At 50.3% G+C, this 19,183-nt stretch overlaps 1 protein-coding gene across 1 annotated transcript in view; it reads right to left on the bottom strand.

Moving 5' to 3' along the window:
* Window positions 1-19,183, bottom strand: part of DMBT1 (deleted in malignant brain tumors 1) — a 46,855-nt gene that overhangs the window by 1,841 nt on the left and 25,831 nt on the right. Inside the window, exons 9-33 of the mRNA XM_071747996.1 lie at window positions 18,603-18,914; window positions 18,290-18,337; window positions 17,731-17,868; window positions 17,175-17,486; window positions 15,747-16,058; window positions 14,310-14,630; window positions 12,891-13,205; window positions 12,578-12,625; window positions 11,463-11,774; window positions 11,150-11,197; window positions 10,035-10,346; window positions 9,722-9,769; window positions 8,607-8,918; window positions 8,294-8,341; window positions 7,179-7,490; window positions 6,866-6,913; window positions 5,751-6,062; window positions 5,438-5,485; window positions 4,238-4,282; window positions 3,171-3,482; window positions 2,969-2,998; window positions 2,135-2,285; window positions 1,611-1,822; window positions 1,175-1,347; window positions 204-592 (exon numbers count right to left, since the gene is read on the bottom strand). Of these exons, the coding sequence (XP_071604097.1) occupies window positions 204-592; window positions 1,175-1,347; window positions 1,611-1,822; window positions 2,135-2,285; window positions 2,969-2,998; window positions 3,171-3,482; window positions 4,238-4,282; window positions 5,438-5,485; window positions 5,751-6,062; window positions 6,866-6,913; window positions 7,179-7,490; window positions 8,294-8,341; window positions 8,607-8,918; window positions 9,722-9,769; window positions 10,035-10,346; window positions 11,150-11,197; window positions 11,463-11,774; window positions 12,578-12,625; window positions 12,891-13,205; window positions 14,310-14,630; window positions 15,747-16,058; window positions 17,175-17,486; window positions 17,731-17,868; window positions 18,290-18,337; window positions 18,603-18,914 (4,918 nt within the window). The remainder of the gene's footprint in view (window positions 1-203; window positions 593-1,174; window positions 1,348-1,610; window positions 1,823-2,134; window positions 2,286-2,968; window positions 2,999-3,170; window positions 3,483-4,237; window positions 4,283-5,437; window positions 5,486-5,750; window positions 6,063-6,865; window positions 6,914-7,178; window positions 7,491-8,293; window positions 8,342-8,606; window positions 8,919-9,721; window positions 9,770-10,034; window positions 10,347-11,149; window positions 11,198-11,462; window positions 11,775-12,577; window positions 12,626-12,890; window positions 13,206-14,309; window positions 14,631-15,746; window positions 16,059-17,174; window positions 17,487-17,730; window positions 17,869-18,289; window positions 18,338-18,602; window positions 18,915-19,183) is intronic.

Below are 19,183 nucleotides of genomic sequence, written 5' to 3'. Positions count from 1 at the left end.
AAAAATTAAAAAAAAAAAAAAACAAAAACAACACAACAAAACCCAAAACAAAACAAAACAAAAACCCAAAACAAACAAAAAAAAAATGCCTTTTAACAGTGTTGATGATGAGAGCTAAACCAATTTAGAGTGGCTCTGTTCTTTTAAATACATGCAGAAAGCGTGTTACAACTATGTTTCTAATGACTTGAGAAAGCTCTTACCCATCCTTGATTATATTGTAGGCCAGAGTGTTAAAATCTTGAGGATCAGGAGATGCCACACATGTGTCCACAAACACGGACAGATTTGGGTCAGAGCTGTGAAGATAAGCTTGAAGGTACAAATTTTGATTCAAGTCAACGTAGTATGGAGAGTTGTGCACTTGCTGCAAGAATGATGAGGAATCATAAAAGGTGATGTTCAAGTCATATCTTCCAAATTGATTTTCTTGCAAGTCTATAGTATCCTCAGCAGCATACATCACTTTCATCCATGTGTTGTGTAGCATCTTGCAACTGATATGTAAATGAATGTTCTTTCTCCTCTTGATTATGTTTCCAGAAGACGTAATTTTGATCATGTTGGAATAGTTGATTGTGTCATCGTTCTCCTGGTTAACATGTAATTTAAAATTAAGAATTGCTTTTTTGTCAGGTTTCATGTTCTAAGCTTTGGTAGAGCAATATGAATTATTATATGAACTATATATGAACTATGAATTATAATATGAACTAAAATTGTAGATTCATCTTAAATTCTTTAAACCCAGAAGCTTAATGTTTGTCTTTTCTGCCTACACATTGTAAATAAACTTCCTGAAGTATAAATGAAATGAACTTGCTGAAACTAAAGAGAAATCAGAGAAAAACTGTTAAATCCAAGACAGAGCCAGCTCATTGAACATCAAACTGCGTTGGTTGCTGACACCAACGTTATCATTGGGTTGACCACAGTCATCCCAAACCTGCACTTAAAACTCTCTGTTTACTTAAAATAATGGAAAGCTCATGTAACTTTCTCCCATGCTTTCCACCCTAGAAGCTCATTTCTATGAAGCATGGGGAGGACACAGAAAGCTAAAACCTTCTGGGTCTTGTTGGTTCACTTCTTCGCAGTGGGGACCACAACGGCCCTTCCATGCAGTCTGTCCTAAGTGGGTCCTGCATTGCAGGGCAAGCTGCAGTGACTGTACCTCTTGTGTTGTCCCACAGCCATCGTAGGGGATGTTGAATATCACCTCCTGTGAGGTGACTGTTGGCCTACAGCTGCTGTTGTTCAGGGTGACCATCTGAGCCGAGTAGCCTTGAGACTCCAGGTAGTCCCTGCTAACCACTGCGTGCATGTAGTCTGGCAAGCACAGAAGAGCTGGTGGAAGAAGACAGAATCTGTGTTAGAGACTCCTCCAGCAATGTGTCAATGATCGAAGGTTGTAACTGAACCCAAATGCCTTATTTTTTTTTTTTTTTTTTTGCTTAATTTGGGAGGTAGACCGTACACACACCCAACCCATCATGATTCACATGCATCATTTGATTTCCCTGACATCTTAAAACACATACAAATGTTTTCCAGGCAAACAAAACCAGTAAACAACCTTCTCCCTTGAGAAACCCCCAGTGGGAACTTACTAGTGTTCTGATCTGCTGGAATGGAGGAGTAGTGAGCCAGAAACCCTCCGAAGGTGTAGTTAGAATCACTGTGGAAGCGAATGGTCATCATGTTTGAAGAAGAGATGAACGTGGGAAAGGAACCAGAACAAAGTCTCCCAAGAAGAGGGGAAGAGTGTGGAGGCCCATCGTAGACTTCAATGTAGTCATACTGACATCTGCTGCTTTGCATCCTGGTGAAGAAATGTCAGCACCTTGTCAAATATATTCAAATGTATCTGATTCAGCTGCCTAGCACCTAATAAAATTTTGCAGCACCTAAAGTTTTCATGGCAGAGGTTTTATTTGTTTTGTATGCAGCTGTAGTAAATATACTGGAAAAAAAAGATACTACACAAATCCAGATTTTGTTCTAGTTTCCCAGCTGCTGGATGTTATTGAATATATCTTTAAAATTGGGAAAGTTGACTGTTTCAAAGGTGTTTTCAAGCTTTTTCAGTAAGTTTTGACTTTGAGATTTGCCCAGGAATCAATGTTTTACTTACACAATTTCTCTAAACATGAGCATAACACGGAAATTGTTTTCCACTTGTATTTCCCACATGCAGTCAGCATTGTTTGGATAACTTCCAGGGTAGAAGGGACTTTGCAGCATCCCAGAGGAACTTGAGATTGAGCCACCACAAAAATAAGGTGCTGCAGAAAGAAATGGAAGAGAATTTACTTACAGGATCTTCTACAACATTGCACTTGAGCTGTACATATCTTATCCACAGGTCTCCTGATGGCTGCAAGTGATATTCTGTATGACTCAAAGCAAAGCAAATATTTGGATTTGCTCTAAGTTTACTTTCATGTTGCATTTGGGATTTCCTGTCACATCCCTGGTGTCAGACCACCCTCTTCTGGCTGGGCTGGTAACACCTTGATGCTTTCTGTTCTGCTCTCTCCTTTCTGCAGCCAAGGTCTAATTCTGGGAGGGGCCATGCCAGTAAAAATGAAAGTACCTTCCTGAAGAGACAGCACCCCCTCAGTTACTCTGCTGCTTCTCTTTATTCCCCTAAGGACTCTGGAGGATAAATAAGTTGCAATTCTTCTGGGAAACTCTGCAATTTTATGGTCACAGACTGAAATAAGCACTCCAGGCTGCTGGGCCAACTTTTAAATATATCTCATTTCTCCTATGAGCATAGCTTCAAAATAAGCTTTCACTTTCCTGCCAGCATGAATGACACAAAATTCTTATGATAAACACAAAAAATATGAAAAGTTCCTTTACAGGAAGATAAGTGCAAGCTCTACACTTGGAAGAAAGAAAGGCCAAACAGAGAGACATTAAAAAAATTTAAAAAGTGGGAAGAGGCTTAGAAGAGCTTTACCTGATGGATGCGTTGGGGTCTCTGGAGCAGCTGTGAATGTGAAGGAAGAAGAGTAAGACATGTTGGCCAGGAGAAAAGTATTGAGGCACAGCCATGGCCCCACCTTGGTGCATAGGGTACAACGATGGGGCCATGTGCATGGAGTGGATGGGAACACGGGGGACAGACACAGGGGAGCTGGTGGTCCCTGCATCCCACCCACCTGCACAGACAACGCTGGCATCCTCACTGTGCATGCAGTTGTGCACCCCCCATCCCCTGTGCTGGCACAGCTGGAGGGAGGGCTCATCCCCACGGCATCCCACGTCGTCCAGGAAGATGGGGCCAGGACCCCAGCCAAAATGGGCGTTTCCCGGGGCTGCCATGGGTCGGCCACATCCCAGCTGCCTGCAGACAACCTCAGCATCCCACAGGTCCCACAGATCATCACACACTGTCCCCCAGATGCTGTCCCGCTCCAGCTCCACACGGCCCTCGCAGCCATTCTGACCGCCCGACAGCCGCAGGCGGATGCCTGGGACAAGGCAAGAGGTTTGGGTCAGGAGCAACCCAGCCCGAAACACCCATCCCTCACCTCCTGGCTGCTTTGGAGAGGTGGTGACAGAGCTGCATCAGACCCAGAGGGACTGGGGGAGGGCAGTGACAGAGCCAAAAGCCCATGTGTGGAGAAGGTGGCTTCACCCTGACCGGCTGGGGGAGCTGCCTTGAAAATTATTGCTGTCAGCAATAAATGATGCTTAATATTCAGGTGGAAAAAAAGAATAAATTAAAAGTTAGAAATGAAAAAAAGAGAAATCCAAAAGCCCAGAGTACACTTAGTACTGAACGGAGACGGAGCTATTCATTCTTATAAAGAAGGAAGTAATGAGGAAGCACTGAAAAGGTCAGTATTGTGAGATTGGCTTCTATTAACCTTTACAAAATCCCTCATTCCTCATTCTTCTCAAGCCCATAAGTGGGAAGAATCATCACTTCCACTTACAGCTAATGTCTGTGCTTTTGTTATTATTTATTGTTTCCACTACAGATAGGCCAGAGTGGTGCTCCATTGTCTGACTGATTATAAAAATTTGGGGCTGCTTTGGGCACTGGAGCATTTAGAAGAAAACCCTTTGAACACCTTGAGTGTGGCCAAAAATCTGAGGGGGATCACCCATACACCCTGAAGATGTCACAGGCGGAGGAGCAGCAGCAGCCCTGTGTGTCCCCCCTCCTGCCCTCCTGTGCTGGGCTGGCTGCAAAGCTGGGAATGAGCTGGGTGGGAATTACCTGTTGTGCTTGGCCATTCAGCAGGAAAAGTTGGATCCAGAGATGCTGGGGAAGAAGAGGGAGTGAATGAAAGAGCAGCAAATGCAGGAGGCTCGTGGCAGTGGGCATGACAATGAAAATGGCAATGGACATGGTGATGGCCATGGAAAAGCAAGTCTGGAGCACTATTGGGTGCAGAGCGTGGGGCTCTATCTTGTCTTGGCTTCAGGGCACCCACCTGATCCCTAAGCTGTTCCAACAAGCATACAGGAGAGAGTGAGGGGATTATTCCCATCCATTTGTCCCAGAAACAGCAGGATGGCTGCAGAGCAAGGATTGGACCTATCATGACTGCAGCCACCTTTCTGCAGCACCTCAGCTCCTCCGAGGCACCACCCCAAACCACCATGGACCTTTGTCATGGGAAAAGGGGAGAGAGAGACCTGTGCAGGGCAGGCTCAGGCCAGCATGTTCCACCTCTTCACCTCTTGTGCCCAGTTGTGTCCTGCTGATAGGCTGGGAATAAGCTGGGTGGGCAGGACCAGCTGCTGTGTCTGGCCATTCATAAAGAAAGAAAGGGCAGAGAATACATCAGACTTGAGGCAACTGGTGGACACATGGCCATCAACAAGCAACGGCCATGGAAACAGCATTGGATGTGGAAAAACAACGCTGAAGCAGTATCTTCAAGAGTCCCTGGGGCTCTCTCCTGTCATTTCACTAACAGAGAGAAACCTCCTTCTCTCAAGTCCTGACCCACCCTACACACAAAAAAATCCCACAATCCTGCTCTTTGCTACCAAAGCCAGCATCTATATCAGCAAGTGAGGAGAGGCTGCTGGGATGACCATGTCCCAAAATGAGGCTTAGGGGAGACTCGCGCGCCTAGCATCAGAGAGAAAACACCCCAAGATACCCATTAATGTGGACAATGAGGGCCCCTTCCTGCAAGACCCCCAAATACTTAGGAGGAAAAGGAACAGCACCCAAGCACCCAGCACCAGCATCTTCACTGCCACCATGATATCAGCACAGTCTGAACTCCAAACCCAGCAGCGGGATCAGAAACACAGGGGAACGGTGTGTAGGATTTCAACAGTTAGCACCCATAAGGACTTCTCTCCACAAGTATGGTAGTGTGCAAATGGTAAAATTTCGCCTAGGAACTGGGAACCGCCAAACCTCAAAGTACCCCTTGGAGAGATGAAACAGCAGACTCACCTGGAGTAGGTGTTGTTGGAGCAGTAGTGGCTGTGGGGTTTGAAGCTGCTGTGGAGGAAGAGAAAGAAGCAAGTGAGGACGTTTTTGGATGAAAGAGCGTGGCCAAGTTATCTCCAGCAATTTGGAGACTGGTTCCAACGTATCATATACGTTAGTTGGAAAGCTCTGGGGCATCAGGAATTTGATCTTCCTCCGTGTGTGAAAAACAGTGAAAAACCACAATATTTGCTGTGGCTCCATAATAGACATAAGTGTGGACAACAAGGGCCTCTTTTCCATGTGTCCAGTCTTTAGAAAGCAAAAGCAATGGTACCTGAGCACACAACTCCAGCATCTTCACTGTGGGCACAGTTGTGGACACCCCAGCCACGGTGCTGGCACACCTGGAGGGAGGACTCGCTGCCAGTGCAGCGCACGTCGTCCAGGTAGATGTTGCCAGAGCCTTGTCCAAAGTAGGCATTTGATGGAGCAGAAACAGCAAAGCCACATCCCAGCTGCCTGCACACCACCTCAGCATCCTGCAGGTCCCATTCGTCATCACAGACGGTGCCCCAGGCCCCGGAGTAGAAAATCTCTACACGGCCCTCACACCGGTTCCTGCCGTTCACCAGGCTCAGGGAGGCACCTTGGAGAGGAGGAGGCATGGAAACCATGGAAAAACCCTCCTGCACACAGGCACCTTCTCTTCCCCAAGGCACTGGCAATTCTACATGACTTTCAGGCCAGCAGGGCTGTCACCCTCTGCTTCATTAGGCTCTGTCTCTCCTCGCTCTACTCTGCCATGGACAACACCAAACCCCACCCTGTGACCCACTCCCGGGTACCACCAAAAGAAGCATCCAGACAAGGAATGACAAATTCAGACTCACCTGAAGGAACAGTTCCGCTGATGGCCGGTGTGCTATAGGGTTCTGTTGTGGTATTTACCGAAGGAGGAAGAGAAAGACACAAGTGAGAACCTTGTAGATGCAGTAGCACGACCAGGTTACCTCCCAGCAGTGGGGAGGCTGGGAGGCTGATGCCAACCCGTCAGGCGGGAGATGGAGAGCTTGGGCTCATCAGGGGTGATCTTCAGTGGTGGGAACAGTAAAAACCACAGTCGTTGAATATGTCCCCAAGATACCCATTAATGTGGACAATGAGGGCCCCTTCCTGCAAGACCCCCAAATACTTAGGAGGAAAAGGAACAGCACCCAAGCACCCAGCACCAGCATCTTCACTGCCACCATGATATCAGCACAGTCTGAACTCCAAACCCAGCAGCGGGATCAGAAACACAGGGGAACGGTGTGTAGGATTTCAACAGTTAGCACCCATAAGGACTTCTCTCCACAAGTATGGTAGTGTGCAAATGGTAAAATTTCGCCTAGGAACTGGGAACCGCCACACCTCAAAGTACCCCTTGGAGAGATGAAACAGCAGACTCACCTGGAGTAGGTGTTGTTGGAGCAGTAGTGGCTGTGGGGTTTGAAGCTGCTGTGGAGGAAGAGAAAGAAGCAAGTGAGGACGTTTTTGGATGAAAGAGCGTGGCCAAGTTATCTCCAGCAATTTGGAGACTGGTTCCAACGTATCATATACGTTAGTTGGAAAGCTCTGGGGCATCAGGAATTTGATCTTCCTCCGTGTGTGAAAAACAGTGAAAAACCACAATATTTGCTGTGGCTCCATAATAGACATAAGTGTGGACAACAAGGGCCTCTTTTCCATGTGTCCAGTCTTTAGAAAGCAAAAGCAATGGTACCTGAGCACACAACTCCAGCATCTTCACTGTGGGCACAGTTGTGGACACCCCAGCCACGGTGCTGGCACACCTGGAGGGAGGACTCGCTGCCAGTGCAGCGCACGTCGTCCAGGTAGATGTTGCCAGAGCCTTGTCCAAAGTAGGCATTTGATGGAGCAGAAACAGCAAAGCCACATCCCAGCTGCCTGCACACCACCTCAGCATCCTGCAGGTCCCATTCGTCATCACAGACGGTGCCCCAGGCCCCGGAGTAGAAAATCTCTACACGGCCCTCACACCGGTTCCTGCCGTTCACCAGGCTCAGGGAGGCACCTTGGAGAGGAGGAGGCATGGAAACCATGGAAAAACCCTCCTGCACACAGGCACCTTCTCTTCCCCAAGGCACTGGCAATTCTACATGACTTTCAGGCCAGCAGGGCTGTCACCCTCTGCTTCATTAGGCTCTGTCTCTCCTCGCTCTACTCTGCCATGGACAACACCAAACCCCACCCTGTGACCCACTCCCGGGTACCACCAAAAGAAGCATCCAGACAAGGAATGACAAATTCAGACTCACCTGAAGGAACAGTTCCGCTGATGGCCGGTGTGCTATAGGGTTCTGTTGTGGTATTTACCGAAGGAGGAAGAGAAAGACACAAGTGAGAACCTTGTAGATGCAGTAGCACGACCAGGTTACCTCCCAGCAGTGGGGAGGCTGGGAGGCTGATGCCAACCCGTCAGGCGGGAGATGGAGAGCTTGGGCTCATCAGGGGTGATCTTCAGTGGTGGGAACAGTAAAAACCACAGTCGTTGAATATGTCCCCAAGATACCCATTAATGTGGACAATGAGGGCCCCTTCCTGCAAGACCCCCAAATACTTAGGAGGAAAAGGAACAGCACCCAAGCACCCAGCACCAGCATCTTCACTGCCACCATGATATCAGCACAGTCTGAACTCCAAACCCAGCAGCGGGATCAGAAACACAGGGGAACGGTGTGTAGGATTTCAACAGTTAGCACCCATAAGGACTTCTCTCCACAAGTATGGTAGTGTGCAAATGGTAAAATTTCGCCTAGGAACTGGGAACCGCCACACCTCAAAGTACCCCTTGGAGAGATGAAACAGCAGACTCACCTGGAGTAGGTGTTGTTGGAGCAGTAGTGGCTGTGGGGTTTGAAGCTGCTGTGGAGGAAGAGAAAGAAGCAAGTGAGGACGTTTTTGGATGAAAGAGCGTGGCCAAGTTATCTCCAGCAATTTGGAGACTGGTTCCAACGTATCATATACGTTAGTTGGAAAGCTCTGGGGCATCAGGAATTTGATCTTCCTCCGTGTGTGAAAAACAGTGAAAAACCACAATATTTGCTGTGGCTCCATAATAGACATAAGTGTGGACAACAAGGGCCTCTTTTCCATGTGTCCAGTCTTTAGAAAGCAAAAGCAATGGTACCTGAGCACACAACTCCAGCATCTTCAATGTGGCGACAGTTGTGGACACCCCAGCCACGGTGCTGGCACACCTGGAGGGAGGACTCGCTGCCAGTGCAGCGCACGTCGTCCAGGTAGATGTTGCCAGAGCCTTGTCCAAAGTAGGCATTTGATGGAGCAGAAACAGCAAAGCCACATCCCAGCTGCCTGCACACCACCTCAGCATCCTGCAGGTCCCATTCGTCATCACAGACGGTGCCCCAGGCCCCGGAGTAGAAAATCTCTACACGGCCCTCACACCGGTTCCTGCCGTTCACCAGGCTCAGGGAGGCACCTTGGAGAGGAGGAGGCACGGAAACCATGGAAAAACCCTCCTGCACACAGGCACCTTCTCTTCCCCAAGGCACTGGCAATTCTACATGACTTTCAGGCCAGCAGGGCTGTCACCCTCTGCTTCATTAGGCTCTGTCTCTCCTCGCTCTACTCTGCCATGGACAACACCAAACCCCACCCTGTGACCCACTCCCGGGTACCACCAAAAGAAGCATCCAGACAAGGAATGACAAATTCAGACTCACCTGAAGGAACAGTTCCGCTGATGGCCGGTGTGCTATAGGGTTCTGTTGTGGTATTTACCGAAGGAGGAAGAGAAAGACACAAGTGAGAACCTTGTAGATGCAGTAGCACGACCAGGTTACCTCCCAGCAGTGGGGAGGCTGGGAGGCTGATGCCAACCCGTCAGGCGGGAGATGGAGAGCTTGGGCTCATCAGGGGTGATCTTCAGTGGTGGGAACAGTAAAAACCACAGTCGTTGAATATGTCCCCAAGATACCCATTAATGTGGACAATGAGGGCCCCTTCCTGCAAGACCCCCAAATACTTAGGAGGAAAAGGAACAGCACCCAAGCACCCAGCACCAGCATCTTCACTGCCACCATGATATCAGCACAGTCTGAACTCCAAACCCAGCAGCGGGATCAGAAACACAGGGGAACGGTGTGTAGGATTTCAACAGTTAGCACCCATAAGGACTTCTCTCCACAAGTATGGTAGTGTGCAAATGGTAAAATTTCGCCTAGGAACTGGGAACCGCCAAACCTCAAAGTACCCCTTGGAGAGATGAAACAGCAGACTCACCTGGAGTAGGTGTTGTTGGAGCAGTAGTGGCTGTGGGGTTTGAAGCTGCTGTGGAGGAAGAGAAAGAAGCAAGTGAGGACGTTTTTGGATGAAAGAGCGTGGCCAAGTTATCTCCAGCAATTTGGAGACTGGTTCCAACGTATCATATACGTTAGTTGGAAAGCTCTGGGGCATCAGGAATTTGATCTTCCTCCGTGTGTGAAAAACAGTGAAAAACCACAATATTTGCTGTGGCTCCATAATAGACATAAGTGTGGACAACAAGGGCCTCTTTTCCATGTGTCCAGTCTTTAGAAAGCAAAAGCAATGGTACCTGAGCACACAACTCCAGCATCTTCACTGTGGGCACAGTTGTGGACACCCCAGCCACGGTGCTGGCACACCTGGAGGGAGGACTCGCTGCCAGTGCAGCGCACGTCGTCCAGGTAGATGTTGCCAGAGCCTTGTCCAAAGTAGGCATTTGATGGAGCAGAAACAGCAAAGCCACATCCCAGCTGCCTGCACACCACCTCAGCATCCTGCAGGTCCCATTCGTCATCACAGACGGTGCCCCAGGCCCCGGAGTAGAAAATCTCTACACGGCCCTCACACCGGTTCCTGCCGTTCACCAGGCTCAGGGAGGCACCTTGGAGAGGAGGAGGCATGGAAACCATGGAAAAACCCTCCTGCACACAGGCACCTTCTCTTCCCCAAGGCACTGGCAATTCTACATGACTTTCAGGCCAGCAGGGCTGTCACCCTCTGCTTCATTAGGCTCTGTCTCTCCTCGCTCTACTCTGCCATGGACAACACCAAACCCCACCCTGTGACCCACTCCCGGGTACCACCAAAAGAAGCATCCAGACAAGGAATGACAAATTCAGACTCACCTGAAGGAACAGTTCCGCTGATGGCCGGTGTGCTATAGGGTTCTGTTGTGGTATTTACCGAAGGAGGAAGAGAAAGACACAAGTGAGAACCTTGTAGATGCAGTAGCACGACCAGGTTACCTCCCAGCAGTGGGGAGGCTGGGAGGCTGATGCCAACCCGTCAGGCGGGAGATGGAGAGCTTGGGCTCATCAGGGGTGATCTTCAGTGGTGGGAACAGTAAAAACCACAGTCGTTGAATATGTCCCCAAGATACCCATTAATGTGGACAATGAGGGCCCCTTCCTGCAAGACCCCCAAATACTTAGGAGGAAAAGGAACAGCACCCAAGCACCCAGCACCAGCATCTTCACTGCCACCATGATATCAGCACAGTCTGAACTCCAAACCCAGCAGCGGGATCAGAAACACAGGGGAACGGTGTGTAGGATTTCAACAGTTAGCACCCATAAGGACTTCTCTCCACAAGTATGGTAGTGTGCAAATGGTAAAATTTCGCCTAGGAACTGGGAACCGCCACACCTCAAAGTACCCCTTGGAGAGATGAAACAGCAGACTCACCTGGAGTAGGTGTTGTTGGAGCAGTAGTGGCTGTGGGGTTTGAAGCTGCTGTGGAGGAAGAGAAAGAAGCAAGTGAGGACGTTTTTGGATGAAAGAGCGTGGCCAAGTTATCTCCAGCAATTTGGAGACTGGTTCCAACGTATCATATACGTTAGTTGGAAAGCTCTGGGGCATCAGGAATTTGATCTTCCTCCGTGTGTGAAAAACAGTGAAAAACCACAATATTTGCTGTGGCTCCATAATAGACATAAGTGTGGACAACAAGGGCCTCTTTTCCATGTGTCCAGTCTTTAGAAAGCAAAAGCAATGGTACCTGAGCACACAACTCCAGCATCTTCAATGTGGCGACAGTTGTGGACACCCCAGCCACGGTGCTGGCACACCTGGAGGGAGGACTCGCTGCCAGTGCAGCGCACGTCGTCCAGGTAGATGTTGCCAGAGCCTTGTCCAAAGTAGGCATTTGATGGAGCAGAAACAGCAAAGCCACATCCCAGCTGCCTGCACACCACCTCAGCATCCTGCAGGTCCCATTCGTCATCACAGACGGTGCCCCAGGCCCCGGAGTAGAAAATCTCTACACGGCCCTCACACCGGTTCCTGCCGTTCACCAGGCTCAGGGAGGCACCTTGGAGAGGAGGAGGCACGGAAACCATGGAAAAACCCTCCTGCACACAGGCACCTTCTCTTCCCCAAGGCACTGGCAATTCTACATGACTTTCAGGCCAGCAGGGCTGTCACCCTCTGCTTCATTAGGCTCTGTCTCTCCTCGCTCTACTCTGCCATGGACAACACCAAACCCCACCCTGTGACCCACTCCCGGGTACCACCAAAAGAAGCATCCAGACAAGGAATGACAAATTCAGACTCACCTGAAGGAACAGTTCCGCTGATGGCCGGTGTGCTATAGGGTTCTGTTGTGGTATTTACCGAAGGAGGAAGAGAAAGACACAAGTGAGAACCTTGTAGATGCAGTAGCACGACCAGGTTACCTCCCAGCAGTGGGGAGGCTGGGAGGCTGATGCCAACCCGTCAGGCGGGAGATGGAGAGCTTGGGCTCATCAGGGGTGATCTTCAGTGGTGGGAACAGTAAAAACCACAGTCGTTGAATATGTCCCCAAGATACCCATTAATGTGGACAATGAGGGCCCCTTCCTGCAAGACCCCCAAATACTTAGGAGGAAAAGGAACAGCACCCAAGCACCCAGCACCAGCATCTTCACTGCCACCATGATATCAGCACAGTCTGAACTCCAAACCCAGCAGCGGGATCAGAAACACAGGGGAACGGTGTGTAGGATTTCAACAGTTAGCACCCATAAGGACTTCTCTCCACAAGTATGGTAGTGTGCAAATGGTAAAATTTCGCCTAGGAACTGGGAACCGCCACACCTCAAAGTACCCCTTGGAGAGATGAAACAGCAGACTCACCTGGAGTAGGTGTTGTTGGAGCAGTAGTGGCTGTGGGGTTTGAAGCTGCTGTGGAGGAAGAGAAAGAAGCAAGTGAGGACGTTTTTGGATGAAAGAGCGTGGCCAAGTTATCTCCAGCAATTTGGAGACTGGTTCCAACGTATCATATACGTTAGTTGGAAAGCTCTGGGGCATCAGGAATTTGATCTTCCTCCGTGTGTGAAAAACAGTGAAAAACCACAATATTTGCTGTGGCTCCATAATAGACATAAGTGTGGACAACAAGGGCCTCTTTTCCATGTGTCCAGTCTTTAGAAAGCAAAAGCAATGGTACCTGAGCACACAACTCCAGCATCTTCAATGTGGCGACAGTTGTGGACACCCCAGCCACGGTGCTGGCACACCTGGAGGGAGGACTCGCTGCCAGTGCAGCGCACGTCGTCCAGGTAGATGTTGCCAGAGCCTTGTCCAAAGTAGGCATTTGATGGAGCAGAAACAGCAAAGCCACATCCCAGCTGCCTGCACACCACCTCAGCATCCTGCAGGTCCCATTCGTCATCACAGACGGTGCCCCAGGCCCCGGAGTAGAAAATCTCTACACGGCCCTCACACCGGTTCCTGCCGTTCACCAGGCTCAGGGAGGCACCTTGGAGAGGAGGAGGCACGGAAACCATGGAAAAACCCTCCTGCACACAGGCACCTTCTCTTCCCCAAGGCACTGGCAATTCTACATGACTTTCAGGCCAGCAGGGCTGTCACCCTCTGCTTCATTAGGCTCTGTCTCTCCTCGCTCTACTCTGCCATGGACAACACCAAACCCCACCCTGTGACCCACTCCCGGGTACCACCAAAAGAAGCATCCAGACAAGGAATGACAAATTCAGACTCACCTGAAGGAACAGTTCCGCTGATGGCCGGTGTGCTATAGGGTTCTGTTGTGGTATTTACCGAAGGAGGAAGAGAAAGACACAAGTGAGAACCTTGTAGATGCAGTAGCACGACCAGGTTACCTCCCAGCAGTGGGGAGGCTGGGAGGCTGATGCCAACCCGTCAGGCGGGAGATGGAGAGCTTGGGCTCATCAGGGGTGATCTTCAGTGGTGGGAACAGTAAAAACCACAGTCGTTGAATATGTCCCCAAGATACCCATTAATGTGGACAATGAGGGCCCCTTCCTGCAAGACCCCCAAATACTTAGGAGGAAAAGGAACAGCACCCAAGCACCCAGCACCAGCATCTTCACTGCCACCATGATATCAGCACAGTCTGAACTCCAAACCCAGCAGCGGGATCAGAAACACAGGGGAACGGTGTGTAGGATTTCAACAGTTAGCACCCATAAGGACTTCTCTCCACAAGTATGGTAGTGTGCAAATGGTAAAATTTCGCCTAGGAACTGGGAACCGCCAAACCTCAAAGTACCCCTTGGAGAGATGAAACAGCAGACTCACCTGGAGTAGGTGTTGTTGGAGCAGTAGTGGCTGTGGGGTTTGAAGCTGCTGTGGAGGAAGAGAAAGAAGCAAGTGAGGACGTTTTTGGATGAAAGAGCGTGGCCAAGTTATCTCCAGCAATTTGGAGACTGGTTCCAACGTATCATATACGTTAGTTGGAAAGCTCTGGGGCATCAGGAATTTGATCTTCCTCCGTGTGTGAAAAACAGTGAAAAACCACAATATTTGCTGTGGCTCCATAATAGACATAAGTGTGGACAACAAGGGCCTCTTTTCCATGTGTCCAGTCTTTAGAAAGCAAAAGCAATGGTACCTGAGCACACAACTCCAGCATCTTCACTGTGGGCACAGTTGTGGACACCCCAGCCACGGTGCTGGCACACCTGGAGGGAGGACTCGCTGCCAGTGCAGCGCACGTCGTCCAGGTAGATGTTGCCAGAGCCTTGTCCAAAGTAGGCATTTGATGGAGCAGAAACAGCAAAGCCACATCCCAGCTGCCTGCACACCACCTCAGCATCCTGCAGGTCCCATTCGTCATCACAGACGGTGCCCCAGGCCCCGGAGTAGAAAATCTCTACACGGCCCTCACACCGGTTCCTGCCGTTCACCAGGCTCAGGGAGGCACCTTGGAGAGGAGGAGGCATGGAAACCATGGAAAAACCCTCCTGCACACAGGCACCTTCTCTTCCCCAAGGCACTGGCAATTCTACATGACTTTCAGGCCAGCAGGGCTGTCACCCTCTGCTTCATTAGGCTCTGTCTCTCCTCGCTCTACTCTGCCATGGACAACACCAAACCCCACCCTGTGACCCACTCCCGGGTACCACCAAAAGAAGCATCCAGACAAGGAATGACAAATTCAGACTCACCTGAAGGAACAGTTCCGCTGATGGCCGGTGTGCTATAGGGTTCTGTTGTGGTATTTACCGAAGGAGGAAGAGAAAGACACAAGTGAGAACCTTGTAGATGCAGTAGCACGACCAGGTTACCTCCCAGCAGTGGGGAGGCTGGGAGGCTGATGCCAACCCGTCAGGCGGGAGATGGAGAGCTTGGGCTCATCAGGGGTGATCTTCAGTGGTGGGAACAGTAAAAACCACAGTCGTTGAATATGTCCCCAAGATACCCATTAATGTGGACAATGAGGGCCCCTTCCTGCAAGACCCCCAAATACTTAGGAGGAAAAGGAACAGCACCCAAGCACCCAGCACCAGCATCTTCACTGCCACCATGATATCAGCACAGTCTGAACTCCAAACCCAGCAGCGGGATCAGAAACACAGGGGAACGGTGTGTAGGATTTCAACAGTTAGCACCCATAAGGACTTCTCTCCACAAGTATGGTAGTGTGCAAATGGTAAAATTTCGCCTAGGAACTGGGAACCGCCACACCTCAAAGTACCCCTTGGAGAGATGAAACAGCAGACTCACCTGGAGTAGGTGTTGTTGGAGCAGTAGTGGCTGTGTGGTTTGAAGCTGCTGTGGATGAAGAGAAAGAAGCAAGTGAGGACGTTTTTGGATGAAAGAGCGTGGCCAAGTTATCTCCAGCAATTTGGAGACTGGTTCCAACGTATCATATACGTTAGTTGGAAAGCTCTGGGGCATCAGGAATTTGATCTTCCTCCGTGTGTGAAAAACAGTGAAAAACCACAATATTTGCTGTGGCTCCATAATAGACATAAGTGTGGACAACAAGGGCCTCTTTTCCATGTGTCCAGTCTTTAGAAAGCAAAAGCAATGGTACCTGAGCACACAACTCCAGCATCTTCACTGTGGGCACAGTTGTGGACACCCCAGCCACGGTGCTGGCACACCTGGAGGGAGGACTCGCTGCCAGTGCAGCGCACGTCGTCCAGGTAGATGTTGCCAGAGCCTTGTCCAAAGTAGGCATTTGATGGAGCAGAAACAGCAAAGCCACATCCCAGCTGCCTGCACACCACCTCAGCATCCTGCAGGTCCCATTCGTCATCACAGACGGTGCCCCAGGCCCCGGAGTAGAAAATCTCTACACGGCCCTCACACCGGTTCCTGCCGTTCACCAGGCTCAGGGAGGCACCTTGGAGAGGAGGAGGCATGGAAACCATGGAAAAACCCTCCTGCACACAGGCACCTTCTCTTCCCCAAGGCACTGGCAATTCTACATGACTTTCAGGCCAGCAGGGCTGTCACCCTCTGCTTCATTAGGCTCTGTCTCTCCTCGCTCTACTCTGCCATGGACAACACCAAACCCCACCCTGTGACCCACTCCCGGGTACCACCAAAAGAAGCATCCAGACAAGGAATGACAAATTCAGACTCACCTGAAGGAACAGTTCCGCTGATGGCCGGTGTGCTATAGGGTTCTGTTGTGGTATTTACCGAAGGAGGAAGAGAAAGACACAAGTGAGAACCTTGTAGATGCAGTAGCACGACCAGGTTACCTCCCAGCAGTGGGGAGGCTGGGAGGCTGATGCCAACCCGTCAGGCGGGAGATGGAGAGCTTGGGCTCATCAGGGGTGATCTTCAGTGGTGGGAACAGTAAAAACCACAGTCGTTGAATATGTCCCCAAGATACCCATTAATGTGGACAATGAGGGCCCCTTCCTGCAAGACCCCCAAATACTTAGGAGGAAAAGGAACAGCACCCAAGCACCCAGCACCAGCATCTTCACTGCCACCATGATATCAGCACAGTCTGAACTCCAAACCCAGCAGCGGGATCAGAAACACAGGGGAACGGTGTGTAGGATTTCAACAGTTAGCACCCATAAGGACTTCTCTCCACAAGTATGGTAGTGTGCAAATGGTAAAATTTCGCCTAGGAACTGGGAACCGCCAAACCTCAAAGTACCCCTTGGAGAGATGAAACAGCAGACTCACCTGGAGTAGGTGTTGTTGGAGCAGTAGTGGCTGTGGGGTTTGAAGCTGCTGTGGAGGAAGAGAAAGAAGCAAGTGAGGACGTTTTTGGATGAAAGAGCGTGGCCAAGTTATCTCCAGCAATTTGGAGACTGGTTCCAACGTATCATATACGTTAGTTGGAAAGCTCTGGGGCATCAGGAATTTGATCTTCCTCCGTGTGTGAAAAACAGTGAAAAACCACAATATTTGCTGTGGCTCCATAATAGACATAAGTGTGGACAACAAGGGCCTCTTTTCCATGTGTCCAGTCTTTAGAAAGCAAAAGCAATGGTACCTGAGCACACAACTCCAGCATCTTCACTGTGGGCACAGTTGTGGACACCCCAGCCACGGTGCTGGCACACCTGGAGGGAGGACTCGCTGCCAGTGCAGCGCACGTCGTCCAGGTAGATGTTGCCAGAGCCTTGTCCAAAGTAGGCATTTGATGGAGCAGAAACAGCAAAGCCACATCCCAGCTGCCTGCACACCACCTCAGCATCCTGCAGGTCCCATTCGTCATCACAGACGGTGCCCCAGGCCCCGGAGTAGAAAATCTCTACACGGCCCTCACACCGGTTCCTGCCGTTCACCAGGCTCAGGGAGGCACCTTGGAGAGGAGGAGGCATGGAAACCATGGAAAAACCCTCCTGCACACAGGCACCTTCTCTTCCCCAAGGCACTGGCAATTCTACATGACTTTCAGGCCAGCAGGGCTGTCACCCTCTGCTTCATTAGGCTCTGTCTCTCCTCGCTCTACTCTGCCATGGACAACACCAAACCCCACCCTGTGACCCACTCCCGGGTACCACCAAAAGAAGCATCCAGACAAGGAATGACAAATTCAGACTCACCTGAAGGAACAGTTCCGCTGATGGCCGGTGTGCTATAGGGTTCTGTTGTGGTATTTACCGAAGGAGGAAGAGAAAGACACAAGTGAGAACCTTGTAGATGCAGTAGCACGACCAGGTTACCTCCCAGCAGTGGGGAGGCTGGGAGGCTGATGCCAACCCGTCAGGCGGGAGATGGAGAGCTTGGGCTCATCAGGGGTGATCTTCAGTGGTGGGAACAGTAAAAACCACAGTCGTTGAATATGTCCCCAAGATACCCATTAATGTGGACAATGAGGGCCCCTTCCTGCAAGACCCCCAAATACTTAGGAGGAAAAGGAACAGCACCCAAGCACCCAGCACCAGCATCTTCACTGCCACCATGATATCAGCACAGTCTGAACTCCAAACCCAGCAGCGGGATCAGAAACACAGGGGAACGGTGTGTAGGATTTCAACAGTTAGCACCCATAAGGACTTCTCTCCACAAGTATGGTAGTGTGCAAATGGTAAAATTTCGCCTAGGAACTGGGAACCGCCACACCTCAAAGTACCCCTTGGAGAGATGAAACAGCAGACTCACCTGGAGTAGGTGTTGTTGGAGCAGTAGTGGCTGTGTGGTTTGAAGCTGCTGTGGAGGAAGAGAAAGAAGCAAGTGAGGACGTTTTTGGATGAAAGAGCGTGGCCAAGTTATCTCCAGCAATTTGGAGACTGGTTCCAACGTATCATATACGTTAGTTGGAAAGCTCTGGGGCATCAGGAATTTGATCTTCCTCCGTGTGTGAAAAACAGTGAAAAACCACAATATTTGCTGTGGCTCCATAATAGACATAAGTGTGGACAACAAGGGCCTCTTTTCCATGTGTCCAGTCTTTAGAAAGCAAAAGCAATGGTACCTGAGCACACAACTCCAGCATCTTCAATGTGGCGACAGTTGTGGACACCCCAGCCACGGTGCTGGCACACCTGGAGGGAGGACTCGCTGCCAGTGCAGCGCACGTCGTCCAGGTAGATGTTGCCAGAGCCTTGTCCAAAGTAGGCATTTGATGGAGCAGAAACAGCAAAGCCACATCCCAGCTGCCTGCACACCACCTCAGCATCCTGCAGGTCCCATTCGTCATCACAGACGGTGCCCCAGGCCCCGGAGTAGAAAATCTCTACACGGCCCTCACACCGGTTCCTGCCGTTCACCAGGCTCAGGGAGGCACCTTGGAGAGGAGGAGGCATGGAAACCATGGAAAAACCCTCCTGCACACAGGCACCTTCTCTTCCCCAAGGCACTGGCAATTCTACATGACTTTCAGGCCAGCAGGGCTGTCACCCTCTGCTTCATTAGGCTCTGTCTCTCCTCGCTCTACTCTGCCATGGACAACACCAAACCCCACCCTGTGACCCACTCCCGGGTACCACCAAAAGAAGCATCCAGACAAGGAATGACAAATTCAGACTCACCTGAAGGAACAGTTCCGCTGATGGC

Source organism: Heliangelus exortis, chromosome 7 (genome assembly GCF_036169615.1).
Source record: "Heliangelus exortis chromosome 7, bHelExo1.hap1, whole genome shotgun sequence".
Lineage (NCBI taxonomy): Eukaryota > Metazoa > Chordata > Aves > Apodiformes > Trochilidae > Heliangelus > Heliangelus exortis.
The sequence above is the reverse complement of the archived record's forward strand: the minus strand, read 5'-3'. Positions and strand labels throughout refer to the sequence as shown.